Genomic DNA, 21,936 nt, shown 5'->3' on the forward strand with positions numbered 1-21,936 from the left:
TTTTCTGCAATGCTTCTGCCCAGCCCCATTTTGTACTCATGTTTTCCAATTCTCCTGAGCATTGTACTTCACTCTGGCCTTGGTTGAAATGCATCCTGAAGATTTTTGGACAGCCTCTCTTATCAAAACTGCAGTCTAATCCAGTACTCCAAGGTGGTTGAAATTTCTCCAGTTCAGCATCTTCCAGAAATCTTACAAGTATGCTCTCTATTCCTCATCCAGATCATGAAACAGTTTAATGGCATCGAGGTCAGGACAGAGCCATGTGGAATCATTTTTGCAATGCCTGCCCCTTTGACAGTGAGCTAATCTTTCCAAATGTTGGATTGCACTGGCTGCATTCAGGTCACGTTTGCCTGGTGTTTTGCTGAGAGCATCACATGGGCTTACACAGAACATCAGCCACTCCACCCTCCAGGCTGGGGTGGGCTGGAGAGGGTCTCTGGTAATGGCCACGCATCCTGGGGCTGTCACAGCCTTCAGACTGCTCTTTTCAGCACAGCGGGTCCAAGCCCCAGCAGCATCATCAAGCAGTGACTGCTGTCTGTGGCAAATCTCACCTCCTCTGCTAAGTCAGTTTGGTGCTAATGGCAATGAGAAAGGCTGCCAAAAATGTCTGTAGTGGGAATTGAGGCATTCCCACTACTGTCTTTATCCCTGTGAGACAAGTCCCTTTGCAGAGGTTCCCTGCAGTTGTTCTTCATCTGCAATGCCTTCAGCCTAAAACGGGAAAGAATCAGATATCCACCTTTAAACCTGAGTGTCACTCCTATGCTAATTCACATACAGAGGACAGGATTTGAGCACTTTGCAAGTGCCGGAGTTGGGTGTGAGTCCCTTCCATGCCTGCTGGCCAGAGGCTCACTGGGAGCATGATTCCCCCCAGCTATCTCAGTTGTGGTGGCCTCAGAAGACACAGCACCTCTTGCACAGGGTAGCAGACCTGTGGCTTACTTAATCACGGTCCACTTACTCCCAGGGGGAGCCTGTGTCTGTTCTGGGAGAAGTGGGATCCCAGCTGGCTGAGATGTGCTGATCCGGTTCCCATGCTCCCTGCTGCCACCCACACAGCGCAGCTCTCTTCCTCCATGGACTGCTCCAGGGATTGCTGTTCTCCATGTTGTGCAATGCCAGGGAACATAATGATAGCCCACTGTGCTGACTACTGCGGGCAGACTCGGGAAAGTCTTACTGCCTTACCAAGAGGATTTCCTGGGCTTGGCTGCCATCCCATCCTACCTCACCCTCTTGTGGCTTTGGAGCATATATTCCTACATAGCCAGGGTCCTGTTGAGCTGCTGTCTGCAACGTGAGAGCTGAGGAGCTGTGAGGATGAGAGAAGGAGTGACCTGGAGGGATGGTGTCTAAAAGGGTCCCAGCTGGGAACCAGCAGGGACAAGGTGTTTGTTGTGATGTTTGGGTCAGCAGCACAGAGACATGCAACAGCTGCTTCTAGCCTTGGTCACTTGGTGGCACATACAGACCTTTTTCCATTCCATTTCTGCAGGTGGGAGCTTTGATTTCACTTACAGGCTCTCAGCCCCCTTAGCAAGGGGTTGCTCCTGCTTTTCATTACTATACCAGACCTACTAGATCTAATAGCTTCCACAGGTGGCATGGGGTGCAAGAGGGTCCAGCCATGCTAGTCAGCTGTCATCCAGAGTCAGAGTTAATCCAGGAAAACAGTAAAAATTAGTAATGTGTATTGCATTCCTCCAATCCATACGCTTTCCATTAGGTGATCTTCCATCCTCCTTAGCACAGAAAGAAAACCCTGCCAATGGCAGTCTTCTGACTCTGAAAGGCAAGGATTGGTCGTGCCTGGAAATCTGATCTTGACTTTCTCATTCCTGGACACACTGTCTATGCAGGGAATAGTCTCCCACCTTTAAATCTAGGCAGCAGATGCTAGCCATGTGGACAGCCTCTGCGTGTAAGCCCAGGAGCTTCTGCAACAGCAGACGTGCCTGTCCTGGGACTGCACTGGGATGATTCAGCCCTTGTGCCAGGATCCCATCTGCTGCCCTGGGTCTCCTTATGTCCGGATGTGTCGCAGGATAATGGCCTTGCCCAGTGTCACCATAACATCATGCAAGTGACAACAGCTGGGTCAGGGTGGTAATGGGGCACAGTTAATTCTTTCAAGTGATGGCATTTTAACTTTTTTTATTAATACTCTGGTGAAGAAATTCTTCTAGATCTTCAGTATCAAGGGGGTTACAGTATTCTTAAACCAATAAAAAGAAAGTGAAACACTCAGTTTGCTTAAATAAACTTTATCTTCACTCACCCCTATGCTTTAGTGGCTCAGGAACAACAGTTAGGTAATAAATTTATACAATACAAACTCCGTCAGTAATTATGTGCAGATGACGAAGGGGGAAAGAAAAGACTTGCATTAATTTCTGTGTGTGCCTGCACATGCCTGGCGAGGCCTGGGCCATTTGAGGTGTCACAAGCAGGGTGGGGCTGCACTGTGTGAGATGGAGCTCCATGTGTGGAGCTGCAAAAACGAGCAGGGTCTTCCTCTCCATCTTCTGCTCCAGACAGAAAGAGGTCAAGAAAGCTCTGGTTTTGGTGCTGTGGGATCACTAGTTTGCAGGGCTAAGTCTCAACTTTGGCTTTTTATTTACGTTTGCAGAGAATGTGATCAACGGGCAGGACTACGAGGTGATGATGCAGATCGACTGTGAAGTGATGGACACCAGGATCCTCCACATCAAAAGTTCATCTGTCCCACCATACCTCCGGGAGCAGCGCAGAAACCACACTGACACCTTCTACAGTGCATCTCCCTCTGTCCCAGAGACACCCCATGCCCTGAGGGCTATTGTCAAATCTCTGCAGTAGCTCCTGCAGCAGAAGCACCCAGCACACAGCAGGTCCTGTTGCCAGACTGAGCCCCTTTGCCAGCAAGTCTCTAGGGCTCCTGGCACATCAGCACAAGGGTGGACTCCACTTAGCCCATTCCTGTGCCTGACCCTTCCCAACAGCCGTATCCTGCCCAGGGATTATACTGCTCAGCTGGCTCCTTGGCAGGGACAGGCCTGCGGGACCCATGCCGCATGCAATGCCTGGTCCCAGAGGTGTGGGTGGGGCACTCTGCCACAGTCCTGGTGTTGGCATCAGCCACTGGTGCCCAGGACTGGCACAGGGAGGACAAAGGACCCAGGCTGTCCTTGCTACTTACACACTGTCCAGAACTGAGTTGTTTGGTTTGTTGGTTTTTTGTTGGCTGTTTTTGTCCCCATTAAACTCCCCCTTAGGTGGGGTGCTGGGGTCCTGCCCAGAGACACCACTGCAGAGGCTTCCCTCAAGTTCAGGCTTCCCTCCCTGCCGTGCACTCAGGGCAGCAGGAGGAAGCTTTCAGTAAGCTCTCCCTGCAAGTACAGGGAGAGCCACAGCCCTGCACCCCACACCGAGCCTGCCACTCCAGCCCTGGCCCTACACCCCAGGGACAGGAGCATCCCTCATCTGCCAGAGTGGCTGTGCTTGGCCTGGACAGATAGTCGTGCTCCCCTTCAACCCCACATGCCTGCCCAAATCCCTGCCCATGCAGCCTCCCTTGCTGGGAAGCTCTGGGCTGCTGCCCAGGATGGCAGCAGTGCCATGGGGCAGCCCAGCCCCAGCTGCCCTGCGGGATGGTGGGAACCCCCCCTTACAGCCAGAGCACTACAAGCAGAACAGCTTACCACGGTGGTAGGGGTGAGGCAGTGTGTACACATGCAGAGTGGTAAAAGGCTGGAGCTTGCCCCAGGGGTGGTGATTCAGTGGAGCACGTGTATTTGCGGAGAGTGTACTGCTATTCTTTTTTTTGGTTGGTTGGTTGGTTTGGTTTTTTCCTTCTGTTTCTTGCTTGGTTTGTGTTTTCTTGCATTTGTTTGTTGGGGGGGTGTTTGGTTGGTTTTGGTTTTGGGCTTTGGTTTCCGTTTGTTTTATATTTAATGCTTTTCACTGCTAACAAACAGCCTATGAAGCAGTGTTGGATCTGCTGGGGCAGAAGAGCTGCTTCAGTTCGGTGGGACACAACAGCACCTCCCTCCTGACACGCAGACACTTGCACACCCCTTCTCTGCCTTGCACTGACAGCCACCCATCATGCAGCAAAGCAGCTGCTGCTTGTCCCTGAGCACTGAAGGACCATAGATGGCTCTTGCTGCAGCCGAGTGCTGCCGTTACACAGCCTGCTGCAGAGCTCTCTTAACTGGCCCCAAGTTTGCCAGGCTGGAGTTGGGCCGTGGAGCTCCAGCACGCAGTGCACTGCTGTGTTCAGCTGGGATGAGACCCCAGCAAGAGCATCGGCCTTTCCTAATGACTTCAGCATGTTACATTATATTTTTCCCCTTTACAGTTAGCATATAAAATCACGGGCTTCAGTTTGCCAGCCAACTGCCTTCATTGTCTGAACTGCTGACTGATGTGGGTTGTTTTTAGTATCATTATTATTGTTATTAATATTATTTGTGTGTGCAGCTGTTAGGAAATAAAGGTTGATCCTGTAGCAAAACAAACAGCTTGGGGAAGGCCAGGAGGAGGGTGAGGAGCAATACACCCCTGTAAAGTATGTGCCTTGCAACACTATGGAAAAGCTTTGCCCTTTGCCACGTAGTCAGTGTGAGCTGCACAGGCCCCCAGTCCCCTCGGCGCTAGTGCTGCTGGGAAGCAGCCGGGCCCGGTGAGGGCTTTGGCTGTGCTCCTTGCACCAGTTCCTTTCCTGGCCCGGCCCCACCTGACTGTGGGCCAGCTCACACAATAGTCAAAACCAAACCCCAGCAGTGCCCCAGGCAGCAGCATGCAGCTCCCCACAGCCCTGCACAGGGGTGACCCTCTGGGGGGGGTGCTGCTGTGTGACTGGGGCAGGGACCTGGCGTGGTGAATGAGCTTGGCACAGCCCAGCCCAGCCCGTTGGAAAGGGCTGCTTGGGGGAATGGGGGCTTGGGCACGGCTGTGGCGCCACATCCTGAGCCAGCACCCAGAGCTCCAGCAGTGGAGAGCACCTCTTGGCCCATGTAGTTCTGTTCTCTGTGTCCCTAGCACTGAAGGCAATAAAATGGTTATTTTATTTATTATTACTATTCTGCTTGTTGACACTGCTTTGCTTAAGCAAATGATTAGGTCAGCATTGTCTTGGGCTGCACAGCACTGCTGCTGTCAGAGGCATATGCACCCAGACCCCTCCTCCTGCCCCTGAGGAGGGGGCACTGTGCATGAGCTGCTCACCCAGAGCCTGGGGAAGATGGGCCCACCGCAGTCTGCAGGCATGACAGAGCCAAGCACTTCTCACAGCTGCGCACAGCCATGCTGCCCTGCCCAGGTGCCAGGCATAAGAAGCCTAGAGCCTCTTAATGTGTAAATGGGCATTCCCCAAAACTACGCATCCCCCTCCATTTCCATGTACCCAGAGGGTGAACCGGTCCCAAAGAAAGCCTCAAACAGCTGCAAAGGTATGGATGTTTTATTGTTGAGAGCAGGTAAATACGAGATGTTGCTGGGCAGAAGGGCAGGGGCTCCTGCTGGCCAGCAGCCAGGACCAGGGCGAGCATGGCAGTGAGAGGGCACATGGGAAGTGAAGCGGCAGTGGCATAGGGAGCCAGGGCTCCTCCAGTCACGCAGCTCCCCACCCAGGCAGCCTAGCACCTGGCCGAGCAAAGCCGTTGCCCAACAACCAGCAATGGGGACTATTTTGGGTTACAAACTGAACAAACAAAAGCCATCTACACGTATTTACAGTGTCCCCCTCCCCACTGCCAGCTCACTCCAGATGTGAGTCAGGGCTCAGGGTACACCCAGGCCCCAGAGCAGGTTGCAAAGGGCAGAGCCCAGGCTGGAGGGGACAGTCCTCAGCCTAAGTGCCAGCACCAGGGGCTGCCGGAGCTGCACTCGCAGCCACATTGTACAGCAGGATCGCCAAAGGGCCTGCTGACCGTCAGCTGGGAAGATGGTCATGGGAGCCAGGACAGGCCCATGGGACATGCACGTCCTCCACAAGGACAGGCATACATCAGCATCCCACTGAGACCTGGTGCCTGCAGCAGGAAGGCCACCTTTGCACTGGCTGTGGGTCTCTCAGTGAGCATTATTAGATGAAACCTCTGAGGAGGACTGCATCCAGGCCCCCTCTTCTCCCAGGCAGAAGAGCTGGGTTTGCTCTCCTGAAGGAAGACCTCCCTGCAGGAAGGAAAGCCAGAAGCAAGGTTACAGCAAAGAGAAACAGGGTGGTTCTGGCCTGGGGATCGATCTACAATCCACCATAAAAAAACAACTTAAAAAGCCATCATTTACTCTTTGTACAAAATAATAACAATAAAAATAATAACAAAAGGTGCTGGTGGCCCCTGGCTCGCAGTGCCCCACTGTGCTGGGGGGGTCTCAGTAGGCAAAGATGACGTGGTAGGTGACTTGGTGCCCATTGTCCCAGGCGTAGAGCAGGCGGTCCTTGGGGTTATAGTCTATCTGTGTGGTGTAGGCGTACTCATTCTCAAAGAGCAGCCGGGGGATGATCTGTGTGTTGGTGTGTGTGTCAAAGGCATAGGAGATGTTGGCGTTCCTCTTGTTGTAGCTGTCGACTGCGTACAGGACCCCACAGATGACAAAGCAGTTCCCATAGAAGTTCTTCCGCAGCCCCGTCCGCCACGTGGTCTCCTTCTGGGTGCTGAGGTCGGCCGCATTCAGCTTGCTCAGCACTATCACCTCTTGGTTGAAGCCCTCATAGTTGATGGCTGGGTAGATGACCCACAGGCCATTCTCATCCACAGCAAAGTCCACATCTGAGTGGCCACGCCACCGCCATGGGGTTGATTCCTCATAGGCCACATCATGCAGCATGGCCCAGGCAGCCACATACCGCTGCTTCAGGTCATATTTGATGATGTTGCGTGTGAAGGCCCGGTTGTAGTAGAAGGACCCATTGTAGACCACATGCCCCGTCCCAATCCAGCTGTATGGGAGCTTGTAGGAGTTGCTCCAGCGACCTGTGTGGCAGAGACACCTTGCTTGTGAGACCCTTTGCTTTGGGGTTGGTGGCCCCATCAGCAGCACCCTTTGCCCACAGCCCTGCTGTACTCCCTCCCCAGGCACCAGCAGCCACCTGGTGTAGTGACAGGCAAGTCCAGGGTCACAAGGGGCAGCCTGACCTGTGCTGTGCTCTGAACTACACACACCAGGAGCTAGCACCCAAGAGGGGAGGGACCCTTCCAGACAACCCCCCCATGGTGCAGTATCCCAGGGACAAGGACACCATTTGGACCAGTCAAGCAGCACTGGAAGTGGTGCAAACTCACCTTGCTTGAAGTTGTCGAGGTTCCTGAACTCCACCAGCGTGTTCCCATAGTAGTAGTTGGTGACATAGATACGTTCCTCCTGGGCCAGGGGGTCCTTCATCCAGGCACCCTCATTGCGCCCGTAGGTGTTCTGGGTGGTGGGCCCCGAAATGGTGGATAGCGTGTCCTTGCAGTGCCCTGTGCAGGCAGAGAAAAGCTCACGAGGCCAGAGGCAGTGCAGCCATGCTCCCCCTGCTCCTGCTGGGGTCTGCAGGCATCACCCTCCTCCAGCCCTTTGCCCACGCAGTGGGTACCCCCACTGCCTCAGCCTGGGCTCAGCCTTATGAGACCCAGCAGCATTGGCCAGATCCTGCAAACAGTTCCCAACAGCCTCAGCCATGTTCCTGCCCCAGCTTGAGGCTGCTGCCTGCTTTGGGTCCATCTCCAGGGAGGCCTCTTTCTTCCCTGCCTGGCCCCTCAGGCTGAGAGGAGACTGCAATAGGTTCCAGAATTAACAAGCAAGTAAACCTGGCACTGCAGTAAAGTGCTGTCCAGCCACCATCTCCATGGCACCTCCCACCCGTGACCGAATTCAGGTGTCCTGTGCTTAGCAGAACACGCTGTGGCCACAAGTCAGCCCTCATGCTCACAGCTGGAACAGTGCAGGCACTCACCAATTATGTTCCTGATGTCCTCCTCCTCCAGCGCTTGCTTTGGAGTGGCAGGGATGGTGGGACTGATTGGTGTCGGAGGGGTGCTTGCAGGTCCCCAAACTCCCGGGCTGCTCTCTGGGGCAGAGCTCATCCCCATGGCCCTTGAGGTGCCAGTGGTGGTGGCCATGGCAGGGCTGGGGACAGCAGTGGTGGCTGTAAATGGGCTTTCAGTGGCCGTGGCCACCACTGTGCTGGCCAAGGCTGCCAGTAGCTGTGGAGTTTCCTCTTCCACCAGCTCTGGCAGGGCAGTCATGGTCTCCAGGGTGGCATCCAGTGTGGGCTCTGTGGACATGGCAGGGGACAGGGGCACTGTGGCCATCGTGGCAGTGTCTGTGACTGGGGAGGTGGTAGGGTCGCTGGCAGGGGTGGGCGGCCATCCCACCGGGGCGGGCTTCCTTGTGTCCTCACCCGCCCTGCTGCTGGGCCTTAGGAGCTGGTCCTCGATCAGTAGGTCCACCGTGTTGTCCCCGCTGAACAGCTCGTCCGCTGGCAAATACAGGCATGGGCGTCAGCCCCACAGAGAGCAGGAGTAAGTCCTGTACAGCCCCTCTGCACCCACCCCACTGCTCTTGCTCCTCTGCCCACTTGTCCAGGCTGTACTAAATCCATCTGGTTTCCCTCTTAATTTCCAGCTGGAGAAGGGCTGTGTGAACTGCAGGGGCTGACGGTAAGTGAGACCCCATCACAGCCACATCCACCACCTCAGGCTGGGCAGAGCAGGAGGTGATGGACAGTGATTCAGTCTGCGCATTCACAGAGGTGCAGCAGGGGCTCCATGCTGCCTGGGACAGGACAGAGACACAACTGCAGCACCCAGCCAGACCCCACCCTCCTAACCCAGCCTGCCAAACCAGGTGCCTCACCCAGGGCACGGGGACCATTTGGGCTACCACTTGGGTACCAGCCATCGCAGGTACCCTCTGCTGCTCCTCATCTCTGGGACCTCATGAACCACACATGGCTGTGCTGCCAGCCTTGCTGCTGAGCCAGTTTTGCAGAGAAAGGACACTTGCCTTTTTGCCCATGCTGCTGGTCCCAGGAGGCTCAGTTCCTCCTCTCACCATGGCCAGGGCAGTGAGCAGCACCCTGCTGAGCTGTCAGGCAGCCAGCAGCAGCTCTGAGCTGCCTTCCAGCACCCCAACCACTGCACAAACCTCCCTGGATGCCATTGGGGAGACATTTGCAGGACTAACGTGTAATAAACTTGCATTTACTTTTGGAAAGGTGTTGGTGTTGGGTATTTTAAACTAAAGCAGAGACCTATTTCTTTAGCTACCAGGATTTTCCATGGAATAACAGTGCTGTAGTGGTCCCCCGTGCAGGGCTCAAAGGCTGCACAGGGGTGAGGTTACCCATCATCCCACCTCCAAGCCCTCCTATGGTGACCCCATGTGCCTCCCAGGGAATGAGGCAGGACTCAGGCATGGACACTGGTTTTGCAGCAGGATACAACCATCCCACTGGACGTGGCTGCAAAGCCAACTCACGTTGCTCCTCGATGTCGTTTTCTGACTCAGTGGACTGGGCTTTGTAGTAGGTGACCCCTCGGACGATGGTGGGCTTGGAAGGAGGACGGCTCCTCACATGTAGCTTCCTCTGCAAGAGCTGTTCGGGCTTCTCATCATCCGGAGAGATGTGCAGCTCCGGCAGGGACTCAACAGAGTTGATCTGCTGGGATATGGTTTCCTCTTTCAAGAACCTTTCTTCATATTTTCCCTGGAAGAGACACAGGAGGTTGTTAGTGGATGTGCCAGAATAGCCATGTTTTGGCAGATGCGGTAGATCAGGCTGGCCAGCTGAGCACTGGGTAAGACACAGCCCTCCTTCCCTTCTCAGAGTAATCTTCAGTCCTTTCTCCACTGTGAGAAACCCTCCAGGAGGCAGCAGGGGTTGCAGATCAGTATTGTCTCTGCATGACATTGGTACCACCCTGCAAAACTGGGACCCGGTGCTCAGTAAGGCACAGGCTGTGGGATGGAGGATGTGAGGGCAGGGGGGGACGGGACCCCGGGGCAGCATTCACAGGGCAGAGCCCTCATTGCAACTGCTCACACATCCACTCCCTGCTCTGTCAGCACCTGATCCATGGAGAGCATGCAATGTGTATTGAGCTTTGGCAGAGCAGAGGCTGAAGGTCCTGACAGGCAGGGACTAGGAACCATCCCCAGGGCAGGGAGAGGGAACTCGCCAGCCAGGACAGGAAGCGGGAGCTCTGCACTGAGGCAGCCACCAGCTGCCACAGCTCATGCTTGATGGATTTCATCTCATTAAAGGAAATTGGAAAGACAGCTGAAAGGTTGAAGCAGTGCCCATTTGGCTGAGCAGACAGGCACATTTCTCCTTCACAGCCCTGCTGCAATTAACAGTGAGAAAAGAGGAACATTGGGAAATGAGGTCACCTGGGGTAATAAAAGACCCACACTTCCTTCTCCTGCCTGGCCTGGGCTGGCTTCCCTCCAGCAGGCAGCAGAGCCCGTGCTCCAGGTATGGCCTGGGGAGCAGCGGAAAGGTGCTGGGAGTGCTGCGGACACAGAGCTCTGCCTGGAGCAGTGCGCACAGCACATCGGGGTCAGTGCCCCACAGTGCACAGTGGGAGCCCATCCTTCTTGTGAAGGCTCAGGGAACATTGCCTTGTGTAGGACCCGCAGGGGCCATGTGCAGGATGCTCTCACTCCCTGGAGCTGAACACCCCTTGTTGAGCTGGAAATGATGCAGCAACAGACCCCCCATTCCCAGACACCTCCTTTTGCCCTGCAAAAGGCAGGATGCTCCAGCAGCCACCCAGCATGGATCAGAGCAGCAAAGCAAAACAGCAAGGGGGGGTCAGGACACCCTGGGCAGGCCTTTTCCCAGCACTCTCTCTGGGGCTGCACAGAAACCACTGCCCCAGCACAGAATGCTGCTGCACTGGGGCAGTCCCCACAGGGATCCCCATAGTCTGGGGCTGGAGCCACTCAGATGTTGGAAGCTCTGCCTGGAGCCTGCCAGGAGCAGAGGCTGGCTGGGAAGGGGTAATGGCCCTGGAGGGATGGAGAGCAGCAGGCTGCCCTGCACCGAGCCCCAGGCCCTGCTAGTCAAAGGCTCCGAGTTTCCCAGCCGCCCGCAATGACATCATGCTTTCCAAGCAACACCGCCGCTGACCTCGCACACCAGCAGCCCCAAGGGAAGGGGGCGGCCCGGGGAGCTGCCCGCTCCTGCTCCCTCCTACATCCCGGCTGGAGCCGGAGGCACGGAAGTGGGGTCGGCTGAGCCAAGGAGAAAATAACCCTGGGCCAGGGGCCACATCCAGAGACAGCCTCAGGTCTGGCTCGCGCTGCAGCAGCGATCTCGAGCCGTGCAACCCGCCTGGGCGGTCCTACCTCTGCATGCATGTAGGCAGCCTCGGCGTCCCGCTGCAGCGAGCCCTCGATGTCAGCAAGGCTGTTGGTGAGCAGGCTGGAGCAGTTCTCCCGGTCCCTGCGGTGGGGATCCTGCAGACCCTCCTCCACGCTGGCTCCTGCGCGGTGGCCTTGCTGTGTGAAGTTCCTGGACATGCCCTACAAAAGCAAGAGAGGAGACTTTATCCTGTGTAAAGACAAGGGATGGTCCAAGGTCCCATCCTGACTGGCTGCTGCCTGCCTGACCCCCGAGGCAAATCCCTGAGGTCCGCATCCCACTTGCCTGGTTTCTCTTCTCCCAGTCCTGTGTCACTGCTTGGCTGCTTAGTGCCGCACTTGAGGATTGCTCCTCTCCACCACCATCCACTCCACAACGAGGGAGAATGTGGGGAGGAGAGGAGAGCCATGGACCCTCAGAGAGCTGTCCTGGGACCAGGAGGAAACTGGGGCTGGCTGCAGCTCATCAGGCAGCCTAGGGCAGACAAACCTTTTGCCCTTCTCAGTATCCAACCATATGCATGCCTGGTATCCAAGAGGTTGCTGCAGTCTCTGCTCATCACTCCTTAGTATTTTACTGCTTTGAATAGATGGTGCATCAATCACAGCATTTTTGCAGGGACTGAGGGTGGTTCCCCCAGCTCTTCATTATCAATCTGTTCCACCATTAATTTCCCCTAAACCCCACCGTGACCTCCATCTGCAACCTCAACATCACCAGCTGATACAACAGCTGCAAGCTAAAGACAAAGCAGAGAAGCTGCCTCCCTAGAGAAGGCTCTAGCTCTTTGGAACAAGTATTGAGGGTTCCTTCCCTTTACCAACACCATTTGTGTAAAACGGCTTGTTATACTACAGGCAACTCGCAATAACCTCTTACCTCTGCAACACCACCATCCTGAGCTCAGTTAACCCCCAATCCCCCTCCATGTGCGTCTTTATTACCAGTCTTTACCCAGGAACTGTGAGACACGCATTTATCATGCAATTTCTGAGGCTGAGTCCAACAACACAGGGGCTTCTCAGCAAGCATTTTGCTGTAGTAAGAAAGGGAACAGAGGATTTCATGATGCTCTCCTAGGAGCAGCACAGGAGCAGAAGCAGCTTTGGTAACATCCTCCTCTCAGGAGGATGACTGATCCTGACAGCCCTGTGTCCTTATCACTTATTCTGTGTAATGCTTGGCTTATGACTTGTTTAGGGATAAAATCTGCCTCCCCTTGAGTGGGGAGGCACCACCAAAGCCTGGCCTGTGATGCTGCTTAAGGCCACTCAGCTGCTTTCTCAGGAGCAGCTGCCAAAAGCGCACCCGCCTGCGAAGCCGATGCTTTAAAGCCATGCCAGGCTCTTGTTCAGCATCTCAGCTGTCCATATCAGATCCCATGATCAATGCAGTGTGTCATCCTCACCTTCCCAACAGGAACTGACATGCTAAGCCAGCAGCAGGAGGCATTTCACACCTGTTGCCTGCGCTGCCTGCATCAGCTCTGCCCTGCCCCAGCAGCACCAGGGGAATCTCCATGTACCAGATCATGATTCTCCATCAGCCCAGACCTCTCTTGTCCTGCTCCATCCCATCTGAGTGCAGGCAGCTTCAACTGTTTGTTACATGCTCCCACTGTCCTACTTTTGGGAAATTAAAGACCCAAATCTGTGAATTCCCCCCTCCTACACCTTCATTACTCCCTCTCTGGCCAAAGTACATCTGCCAGACCAAGCTCCCTGCCTGTCTGCACTGCTGCAACAGGCTGCGAGCAGAGCAGCCACACTGCAAGGTCATTCTGATGTGCTTAGACATGCAACTGCCACCAGCACTGCTTGTACCAATTTCCGGTGCAGGAACTGGCTGGTACACAGGGCCACTCTGGTGTCAAAGAAGAGCGCAGTCATCTGGTTTCAGGGGAGACAAATTCACAGACCACAGATCCACAAATGATACCAAAACAGGCCTGTTCTCTTCATCATCCCTAATCCAGTGAACTGTGGATGTTAAATAGCAATAGACCATCAATCTGTCCTGATGGGGGCCTTCCTATCCCCTGCTCTGGGGGAGACCAGCTCACCATGCCATGGGGCAGGTCACACCATTAGATCTGTGGCCATCAGTGTCACAGGGGTGAAGCTCCCCAATGGGGATGTGCGGCACAGAGCTGGCAGCACAGCTCCCACTTCCCTCGCTCCTCTCCCCTAATTAGGAACCCAAGAAACAACTGGAGAATATGCTAAACCACAGGAACAGGGTGGGATTGCAAACAAAAACATTGGTGCTTTGTTAGTTTTAGACCTCAAAACCTTTTTTCTCCTTCTGGGTCAATTGCTGTGCTTGGAAACACAGAGCCACCCAGGCAAACATGCTCCTCTCGGCTGGCTCCTTCCTGACCCCAGGATGAAGCACGCCGTGCCTTCCCGAAACACTTTGCAAGTGGAATTTTGGCTTTATAAATCATCGCCTTTTGGCTCCTGGCTGCAGACGAACAGGACTGCTCCACTCTGACAAGAATGTGGAATTACTGTCCCAGATATGGACCACGGGAGAAAACTCCAGTATTTAATCTGGCAACCTGTCACTACATAGCTGAGCACAGCTTAACACACTGCAAACCCTATGCTGTGCTAGCCAAAGAAATATTAAACTGCATGGGAGTGAAGAGTATTTATTTCACTGGAAGTCTGCTCTGAAAAAAAAGAAAAGAAAAGGAAGGTACTTTATGTATCTTTTTTGGAGTGTGAGGGTTCAGCTCTTTCTTAACACAGGCCAAGATATAACTTGGTCCTTAAGGAATCTGACCTCCTTGGCTACCAGCAGTCCTGGTGAGCATACCCCAACACCAGCCCGCAGCACAAAAGCAGCCACTTCAGAGCAACTATCACACCAGCACAGACGTAAAACTTGGAAGAAGAAAAACTTAACAGTGTGCCCATATGACCCCAGAGGGGTACTGGTTCCTATGAGGCCTCAGCTGCGATCCTACTTTCAGTTTGAGCCACAAGGGATGGGGGAACACTGGAGAGGGGCAAGGAAGGTTAACTGAGTGGTGAAGCACTGGGCACTGCCTGTGAGGAACACAGGGAAGAGTCTGGTCTGGCCTGAACAGCCTCATCTGGTCAAGTTTAGTTTCAGCCTAATAGTTAACTAACATTTCTTCCAAAGAAACAAGGCTCTGAAAGCACCAAAGGTGCCAAGAACTTGACTTGAGGCAAGTCCTACTGAAGGCAACAGCCTTGAAGGAGAGAGCGGGACTCATCTTACCTCCTCGAGCTTTTCCACACGACCCACCAGCTTGGTTGTGACTGAGTGCAGCTTCAAAAGGTCTAAACCATAAAAGGCACTTTCCAGCATCTCGACAATGGAGGACAGCTGCAAGGCAAAGGGAGTACACCATCAGTCAGAGGCTCTTGCTGGTCTGTACATGAGCCTGCATGGTTTGTACAACTCAAGAGGCAAGAGCAATGCACCCCTCTGAGTGCAAGACTTGTGAGAAAGCAAGTATTTCCTTACACAGCAAGCAGAGCACAGCAAGCAGAGCAACACATACCATCTCTGCAGGGCTTCAGGAGCATGTTTTGGGTGCTGGGGATTAGCAAGCAGAGCAGGGAGAAAAACTGCTCTCCTTGGCAGCACTAGGGGAGGTTCTGTCACAGGCACAAAGGATTAGCTACTCCACCAGTGACATGACCAGCACAGCACAAGAGAACAGCAGCTCAAATAAAAGTGAGTCTGAGATCACTCTGAGTTCGTGCCATCCTGTGCTTTTTTTTTCCTGGAACAAGAAGAAACTTGTTTAAAAACTTAAAAATATTCACAAATGCAAGAGTGAAGCAACTGAAATCCAGTGCCAGCCTGGTAACAGCTTGCTTCCCTGGAGATCAGCTCTGCCACAGGGATGCTGCCTTCACCTTCAACCACCCATTTCAGAGAGGCTCTGCATTAACTCACCCCCTTCCTGCAGCAGGAAGGGTTGTGTTCCCAATCAGCCAGAATCAGCCCTTGCTCACCAAGCCTGGGGATACAGACAGAAATACCCTTGTCCTGCATCTCACAGTGCTCAGTCTGCAGAGGATGGTGCTGAGCAAGGCATAGGCTGGTGAGGAGGGCTCCTGGGCCATTCCCTGCCTTGGCTCCCATACGCACCCACCTCCTGTACCCACATGCCCAGCATGGTGCTGCAGACCCTACAGCCCCAATAGCTGAGAAGTGTTTTCAGGGCATGGGAACTACTACAAGGTGGTGGCACTTTCTCCCAGCAGTTACAAACTGGTCAGCAGAGCTCCCCAAACATGGAAGAAGTGCAGGCAGCACTGCTGGCAGCACTCTGAGTTTCCACCCCAGCCTCTGCAGTCTCCCTGTGGAGCTGACAGCAAAGGAAAGAGTTTTTTGGGCCAGATAAAATGGCAGTATTAAGAGACAAGGACTGTTTTATGGCTACGCATCCACTTTCCACCAAGAACTGGACGGAGACGACCAATACAATGCACTCAACTTGCCAGACAGCCACTGGAGACATGAGCTTTCCCTCCAGGCTGGATAGTTTCCATCAATGCACAAAGGCCGCAGACTTTATTAACCACCTTCCAAATGTTCCTGAGCACAGACTCTTTGCAAGACTCTGCACCCCAGAACACACGCTGTGCCTTGCAAGCAGAGAAGCAGCATGCTGCCACTTCACAAAAATAGATCTTAGATTTAGCTACCCCTGCCAATACCAAGCTGAGCCTCCCAGAAAGATCATGCTGATGCACACCAACTTGACATTTCCTTTCCTTCACCAGCTGTGGACTTTGCTCTCACTGGCGTGATGGTCCATAAAGTCCTATGGGGCCTTATTAAAGGCGCAGATGGGACTGAAACCTTTACCTGGGATGCTCAGTGCAGCCATTTAGCTGAGCTGGGGTTGCTCAGGGGTATGTTCCTGCTGCCTGGGCTTATGTACTCCCTTTCTCACTGTTCCCTCAGGGGGAAACCCTCCAGCTCATCCCTCATAAAGGAGGGCTCTAATTTTAGGGAGCTTTTCGTGGCTCTCCCACATGTGGAGTACCCAGGGCTTTTGAGTCGGATCATAAGAAAGCCTCATAAAACACAACAGACATAGAGCACGACTCTACATGCTTCCCGCTGCTGCAGGGGGCAGGAACAACGCTCATGAGACCAGCCCTGGGGCTGTTAGGAGCAATGAGGAGGCCTGGGTTTCCCGGCCCCCCTGCCGATGAGCGTGGGAGCTGCTCCTCATGAATCACACAAGAACCGAGGCTGTATCCCCTCCTGCTTCCCGTCGTCTCCTACAGGAGATGCCTGTTCCCGGCGAGCTCGACCCCAGGAGGGGCTCTGTGCCTGGCGAGGATGCAAGCCTGTTTTCACAGCTCCTGGGGTTTGACTCCTGCAGCACAGAAAAACCCCACGTGTGTGTATTTGGATAAACCTTGTGAAAACGTTTGGCCGCGAATCCTTGCGAAATGAGCGGGGGAGCCTGGCCAGTTCCTAGAGGACAAGCTTTCACACCACAGCTGGCTGTGAGCTGCTCCCTGGTGGGAAGAGGCAGCCGGAGCCAAGGGTGCAGCTAGCCATGCGGCTCTGCTCCTCCTGGAGGCTGACCAGCTGTGGAGAGGACAGGGAGAGGGCTGTGAGCTGCTGGTGAAGGAGCCTGCTTCCCGGTGAGGGACTACAGGGGTGGCTCTGTCACCTCGGAGGGTGTCCCCACCCCTAACCACAGGGAGCTCCCAGATCTTCATCTAAGGCCAAGTGGGACATCCTGGCTTCTTCTGCAGACGAGGGACCACCAAACAACTCCAGCCTGGGTCTCCTTCTCTGAAATGATGGATTGTCTGCCTGTGCCTGTTTATCTTCCCTAGCTGCAGGGAAGCTTGGACAAGAAGCTGCTAACTGTCTGCAGTTGGACAAGACGAAACACATCCTTGAGCTCCAAGTTAATTAGAGCAAGCCCATCATGGTGGCTCCAGTGGGAGGCTGCCCCACAGCACCTTGCATGCTGCCTGCTTTCCCACCTGAGCTGGGATGAGCAGCATTGCCCCAGGGTACATCCCAGAGCTCAACTTTTTTCTCTGGGGACTCCCCAGGGCTGGACCAGACCAGTGGCCCTTTGGGGAGGATTTCTGCTGCCCTGTGCAGGTAACAAACTGGAAAACCCAGCAGAGACTGCTGCCACCCACTATACCAGCAAAAGTAAGCATCCACGCAAAGCCACAAGTACCTAGAACAGACACTGTCACATTTGGAAAAGAGGGAGATATTACTAAAGAGACAAAATACTGAACAGCACAGAAGTATCAGCATTTAAACCAACAAAACCCATGCAGCCATCAGCCAGCTGTGTAACACACCCTCACACTGACGCATCAGCAGCTTTCCGTCCCTGAAGCCAGAACAGCTTTTTGCGTGGGTCCTTAGGATCCCCTTTCTGTGGCAGGAAACGGGCCTGGCAGCTGCAGAGCTGTGCCCCAGGGACATGCAGTGCTGGACAAAGGGCAGGGAGTAGCCCAGTCCCTCCTGGGCTTCCCGCACAGGCAGCCACAGTGGACCCCAGGCAGCATGGGGTGAATGAGGTGAATCTGCAGCTGCTGACATCAATCTCTTAAGCTGAGCTTGATTTTTATATCAAACATGCAGACATAAAGGTAACTAGGAGAGGTTTTATAAAAGAAAGTTTAGGAGAAAAGTTGTTTTTTAAAAAAGCCCCAAAAGAAAAGGCTTCAGAAGATCTCCCCCTCCCAGAAGAATCCCAAATTCAGGGTGCTCTCCTACCTTCAGGTCACTGCTGTCCGCCTCCCGCAGCTTCTTCAGCCTGAAGTCGCCCTCGCAGGGGTTGAGTGCTGAGGGGGGGGCCACGCACGCACACTTGCAGCTGGGTCCTGACGTGATGGTTTCCACCGTGTAAAAATCCTCCGCTTTGAAGGCGCCTTCATTAATCCTTTGGCAGGCACCACGGCCCAGGGGCCTGACCAAGCATTTGCACCGACAGTCGGAGCCTTCGGACACCGCCTTCACCTTGTCATAGTCACCTAACAGCTGAGTACAAGTCACCAGCAGTAAGTAAACATCTTCTCCTCTGCTTGCCCAGCAAGGGACAAGGGCACCCTGGACTTCACAGTCCAAACAAGGACACTTTGTGCACCCTAAACCTCAAGGAAACTGGCCAGCTCTTCCAACATCCAATGAGTTTTCTAGAGAGTGCAGAGCTTTCTGGTCCCTGCCTACAAGGGGAATAAAAACTGGCTTCTCCCAACAGGGTATTTTTTATTCCACTTGGCATGCAGTGGACCTAGCCATTTAGACTCTTAAATACAGGAATTTTAAATATGAACCCCATCCTGATGTCTTTTAATGCTCTGTGTCCAATAAACCCATTAAGTCACCTGTCGCCCTGAACAAGGTTTTTTTACATGGGCAAATGGGGTAAGGGTGCACTGGAAGGGTTACTGAAAGCCACCCTATGAGCAGCGTAACCTGGTGGTGAAGCAGTATTTCTGATTAGCCCCATACAATGCCAGGAATTTCCTTTACAGAGATTTGCAGACAGAGCTTCTGAAAGCCCAAGCACAAAAATAGCTTTGACGGTACATTTCCAATAGACTCCACATTAGCCATTTCCGAGGGCAGATAATAACACACAGTCTGATCTGCCAAATCTAATAGAAACCTCCACCACATCCCACTGGCAGGGAAAGAGCCTGGATCTCTCCCCTCTGCACACAAAGAGGCTCCACCAATTCCCCTCCTCAAGAGCTCCCCGGTTTTTGAGCTCCCCCCACAGAAACGATAGGATAGGGGCTGTGAACTGCTCCCCTCTGGGCTTCAGGGAGTTCACTGCACCCCGGGGCAATGAAACTCCCTGCAGGGACATCCACCTTAGCACCGCCGATGAGCGCCGGGGTGCGCACAGCATCCCCCAGCACCGCCGAGCACGCACATCCAGCATCCCCCAGCACATCCAGCACGGCCCTGGATGCACACAGCATCCCCCAGCCCCACTCCGCGGGTGCGCAGCGCTCCCCGTGGTGCCCCGCTCCCTCGCCAGCAGGTACCTGGGAGAGGATGTTCTCCTGGTTGTCCGCCTCGTCCTGCAGCGGCTCGGCGGAGGGCCCGGCCGTACCGGCGGGGGGGGACCCTGCCCGGCAGCCGGCGCCCAGCGCGGCCAAGCAGAGCAGCAGCGGCAGCGGCCGAGCCATGGAAGGGCGGCGGAGGGGCCGGGGCCAGCGCGGAGCCGCCGCTGCTGGCTCAGGTGCGGCGCGGCGGGCGGGGCCGGGCAGGGTCGGGCCAGGCTCCCTCCCTGTCGGTCGGTTCTCCCTCCCTCCCGTCCTCCCTCCGCGGCGGGATAGGCCCCGGGCGGGGCCGGGCGGGGCCGAGCGGGCCGCGGGGCGGGACCGGGGCCGCCCCGGGCGGTGCTTCCCACCTGCGGCGGGGGCTGCCGGCAGCCTAGTCCTGAGCCGGAGGGAACAGGGTCTGTGCTCAAGCTGCCCCAGTGGGGCAGGCTGCGGACAGGAGGAGGCTGCTGGTCACGTGGGCATGTCCTGCTCCTTCACATGGGGCTTCTCTGGAGGGCTGCAACCCTTCTTCCCCAGAATAACCCACATTGCCTGTCTGCACCAAGCAAACCTGCGCATCCCACCCCTGCAGCTTGCCAGGGGGGACAGAAAACCTTACAGCCTGCCTGGCTCCTTTTCCATCTCCAGTAAGAGCCGGGCTCTCATCCTCCATGTACTTTGGGTCGCAAGGAAGCCACGCTGATGGCAGGGCACGGCACAGCACGCCTGTATGTGGTAACACTGTATGTGCTGGGGTCACGCAAGCAGTTCATGTTTCAAACACAGGCTGCTAGTCATGAGTGCAGACCTCCATGTGTTTACTGACATTTAGGCTGATGCCGCTGAGAAGCGGCCCCACTCTGGCAGTCTTGTATCCTCCTGTGCCTCCTGCCAAACGGAAACGTCTTGGACGCACTGTTCCCGCAGAAAGCACAGTCACAGCATCCTCCACTGCGTAGGTGTATGCACTGCCCTCAGGATGTCTGGGCCTCGCTGACATATGAGGAAACCTGAGATGCCCTTATAAATGTACTGATGGAGATCAAACACACACCAGCACCATGCCCCAGTTATGGCACAGGCTCACAGTTGTCTCAAAACCTGATCATGGGTCAGAGGAAGAAGCCACAGACAGAGCAGGTGGCAAGAGGGGCCACGTGAAGCTCTCGATGAAGCAAGGCTGTGCGTGAACAAAGCACCCCCAGTCCTTAATGCACACATGTCCCCAAACTGCCCCAAAACTGGTGCTTGCAGTCCTGGGACCAGGCACCTCTCTAGGGGGGCTCCACCTCTCCCATCCCATTGCTGTCTCCCAGGGATGGTCTGTGGGGATGGAGCTGCCAGACACAAAGAAAACATTTTGTGTAAGAGAAGAAGCTGCTGTGGCATGGGGGGCAGCAGAAGCTGCTGACTCCAGGGCCAAGACTGCAGGCTGTGTATGGCATGGCACAGTGCCTTCCTCTCCTTCAGCCTCCCTGGGAACTGAAGCCTGTGGAGAAGGGGACAGGAATGTGTGAGTCCCTGCAGCAAGGCTGAAAAGAACAGAGCAGGAGAGGAAGCAACTGGAGAGGGTGGGAGGACAGGGACAGTGAACCTTCAGGCAACTGAAGAACAGTTGAAGAAAGGCATTTCCGTAAGACTCCCCCATCAAGCTCTCTTAAGGATAAAAAGCCCCTTGGGCACCAGCTCCTTCACTTCTGTTTCCATTGCTCCCTGATGACAACAGCTGAGCTTCCTCGGGGGTAGCTGCTCCATCTGTCAGCACAGACTGCCCTGAGTCTTCAAGAGGAGGGCTTTTGGAGCCCCAGCCTGTGCACAGTGGGGCCTCCAGCTGGCTTTGAGCATCGGGCCCCAGGCAGTCGTGTCACTGTCAGGGTTAGCAGCTGAGAGCAGCTCCAAGAGGTCACACTGCAAGCAGCACCTAAAACTTTTGAAGCCTTTTCCCAACTTTTAAAGGATGGAAAAAGGAGAAAAACAAATTTGCCACAGTATTTCAAAATGGAAATGAAGGAATTCACATATCATTGACATCCTTTCTCGATTTTTTGTTTTTGTTTTTTAATAAGGGAAAGAAAGCCTTTCTGGTGGTATTTAGCTTGGGTTAAAGACAAGTTTAAGGCTGTCCTTTGGGGGCAAGAGGAGACAGTGGCAGGAACTTTGGGATCACTGTGGTCATTTCTAACTCTCAGCATTCCCCCTTCAAGAAGAAAAACAAGACAAACCCACAGACAAAGGACAGTGGAGCAATCAAGTGTGGCTCTGGCTTTCTGTCTTGCTGAAGAAGGATGGCTCAGCTCTTAGCCTGAGTAGGAGGTGCCAGTGTCCCCATGCCTGACCCCATTCTGTGCAGCTGGTCTAGTGCAGAGCCAGGCGGAAAAAATCTATAGAATAGAATAGAATCGAATAGAATAGGGTTGGAAAGGACCTTAAGATCATCTAGTTCCAACCCCCCTGCCATGGGCAGGGACACCTCACACTAAACCATGTCACCAAAGGCTTCATCCAACCTGGCCTGGAACACTGCCAGGGATGGAGCATTCACAGCTTCCCTGG

At 54.4% G+C, this 21,936-nt stretch overlaps 2 protein-coding genes across 4 annotated transcripts in view; one reads left to right on the forward strand and one right to left on the reverse strand.

The window, feature by feature from the left end:
* The window catches only part of ATF6 (activating transcription factor 6), a 79,799-nt gene extending 76,774 nt beyond the window's left edge, over positions 1 to 3,025 (forward strand). For both annotated transcript variants that reach the window (XM_034063879.1, XM_034063880.1), the window contains exon 16: positions 2,642 to 3,025. In XM_034063879.1, the coding sequence (XP_033919770.1) occupies positions 2,642 to 2,850 (209 nt within the window). In that variant the 3' untranslated portion in view covers positions 2,851 to 3,025. The remainder of the gene's footprint in view (positions 1 to 2,641) is intronic.
* A 2,412-nt stretch (positions 3,026 to 5,437) lies between these two features.
* On the reverse strand, positions 5,438 to 19,577 carry OLFML2B (olfactomedin like 2B). Of its 2 annotated transcripts, XM_034063863.1 has the most exons (9): positions 19,384 to 19,577; positions 18,104 to 18,367; positions 14,597 to 14,704; positions 11,332 to 11,508; positions 9,460 to 9,688; positions 8,381 to 8,458; positions 7,934 to 8,254; positions 7,281 to 7,457; positions 5,438 to 6,971 (listed from the first exon to the last, which is right to left on the reverse strand). In XM_034063863.1, the coding sequence occupies exons 1-9, from the start codon at positions 19,525 to 19,527 to the stop codon at positions 6,370 to 6,372; spliced, it is 2,100 nt and encodes a 699-aa protein (XP_033919754.1). In that variant the 5' UTR covers positions 19,528 to 19,577; the 3' UTR covers positions 5,438 to 6,369. The 2 variants fall into 2 exon arrangements, with proteins under 2 accessions (XP_033919754.1, XP_012983980.2); XM_013128526.3 differs by having other exon boundaries at positions 7,934 to 8,458.
* Positions 19,578 to 21,936: the final 2,359 nt, after the last annotated feature.

This window comes from Melopsittacus undulatus, chromosome 6 (genome assembly GCF_012275295.1).
Source record: "Melopsittacus undulatus isolate bMelUnd1 chromosome 6, bMelUnd1.mat.Z, whole genome shotgun sequence".
In the NCBI taxonomy this organism is placed as follows: Eukaryota; Metazoa; Chordata; class Aves; order Psittaciformes; family Psittaculidae; genus Melopsittacus; species Melopsittacus undulatus.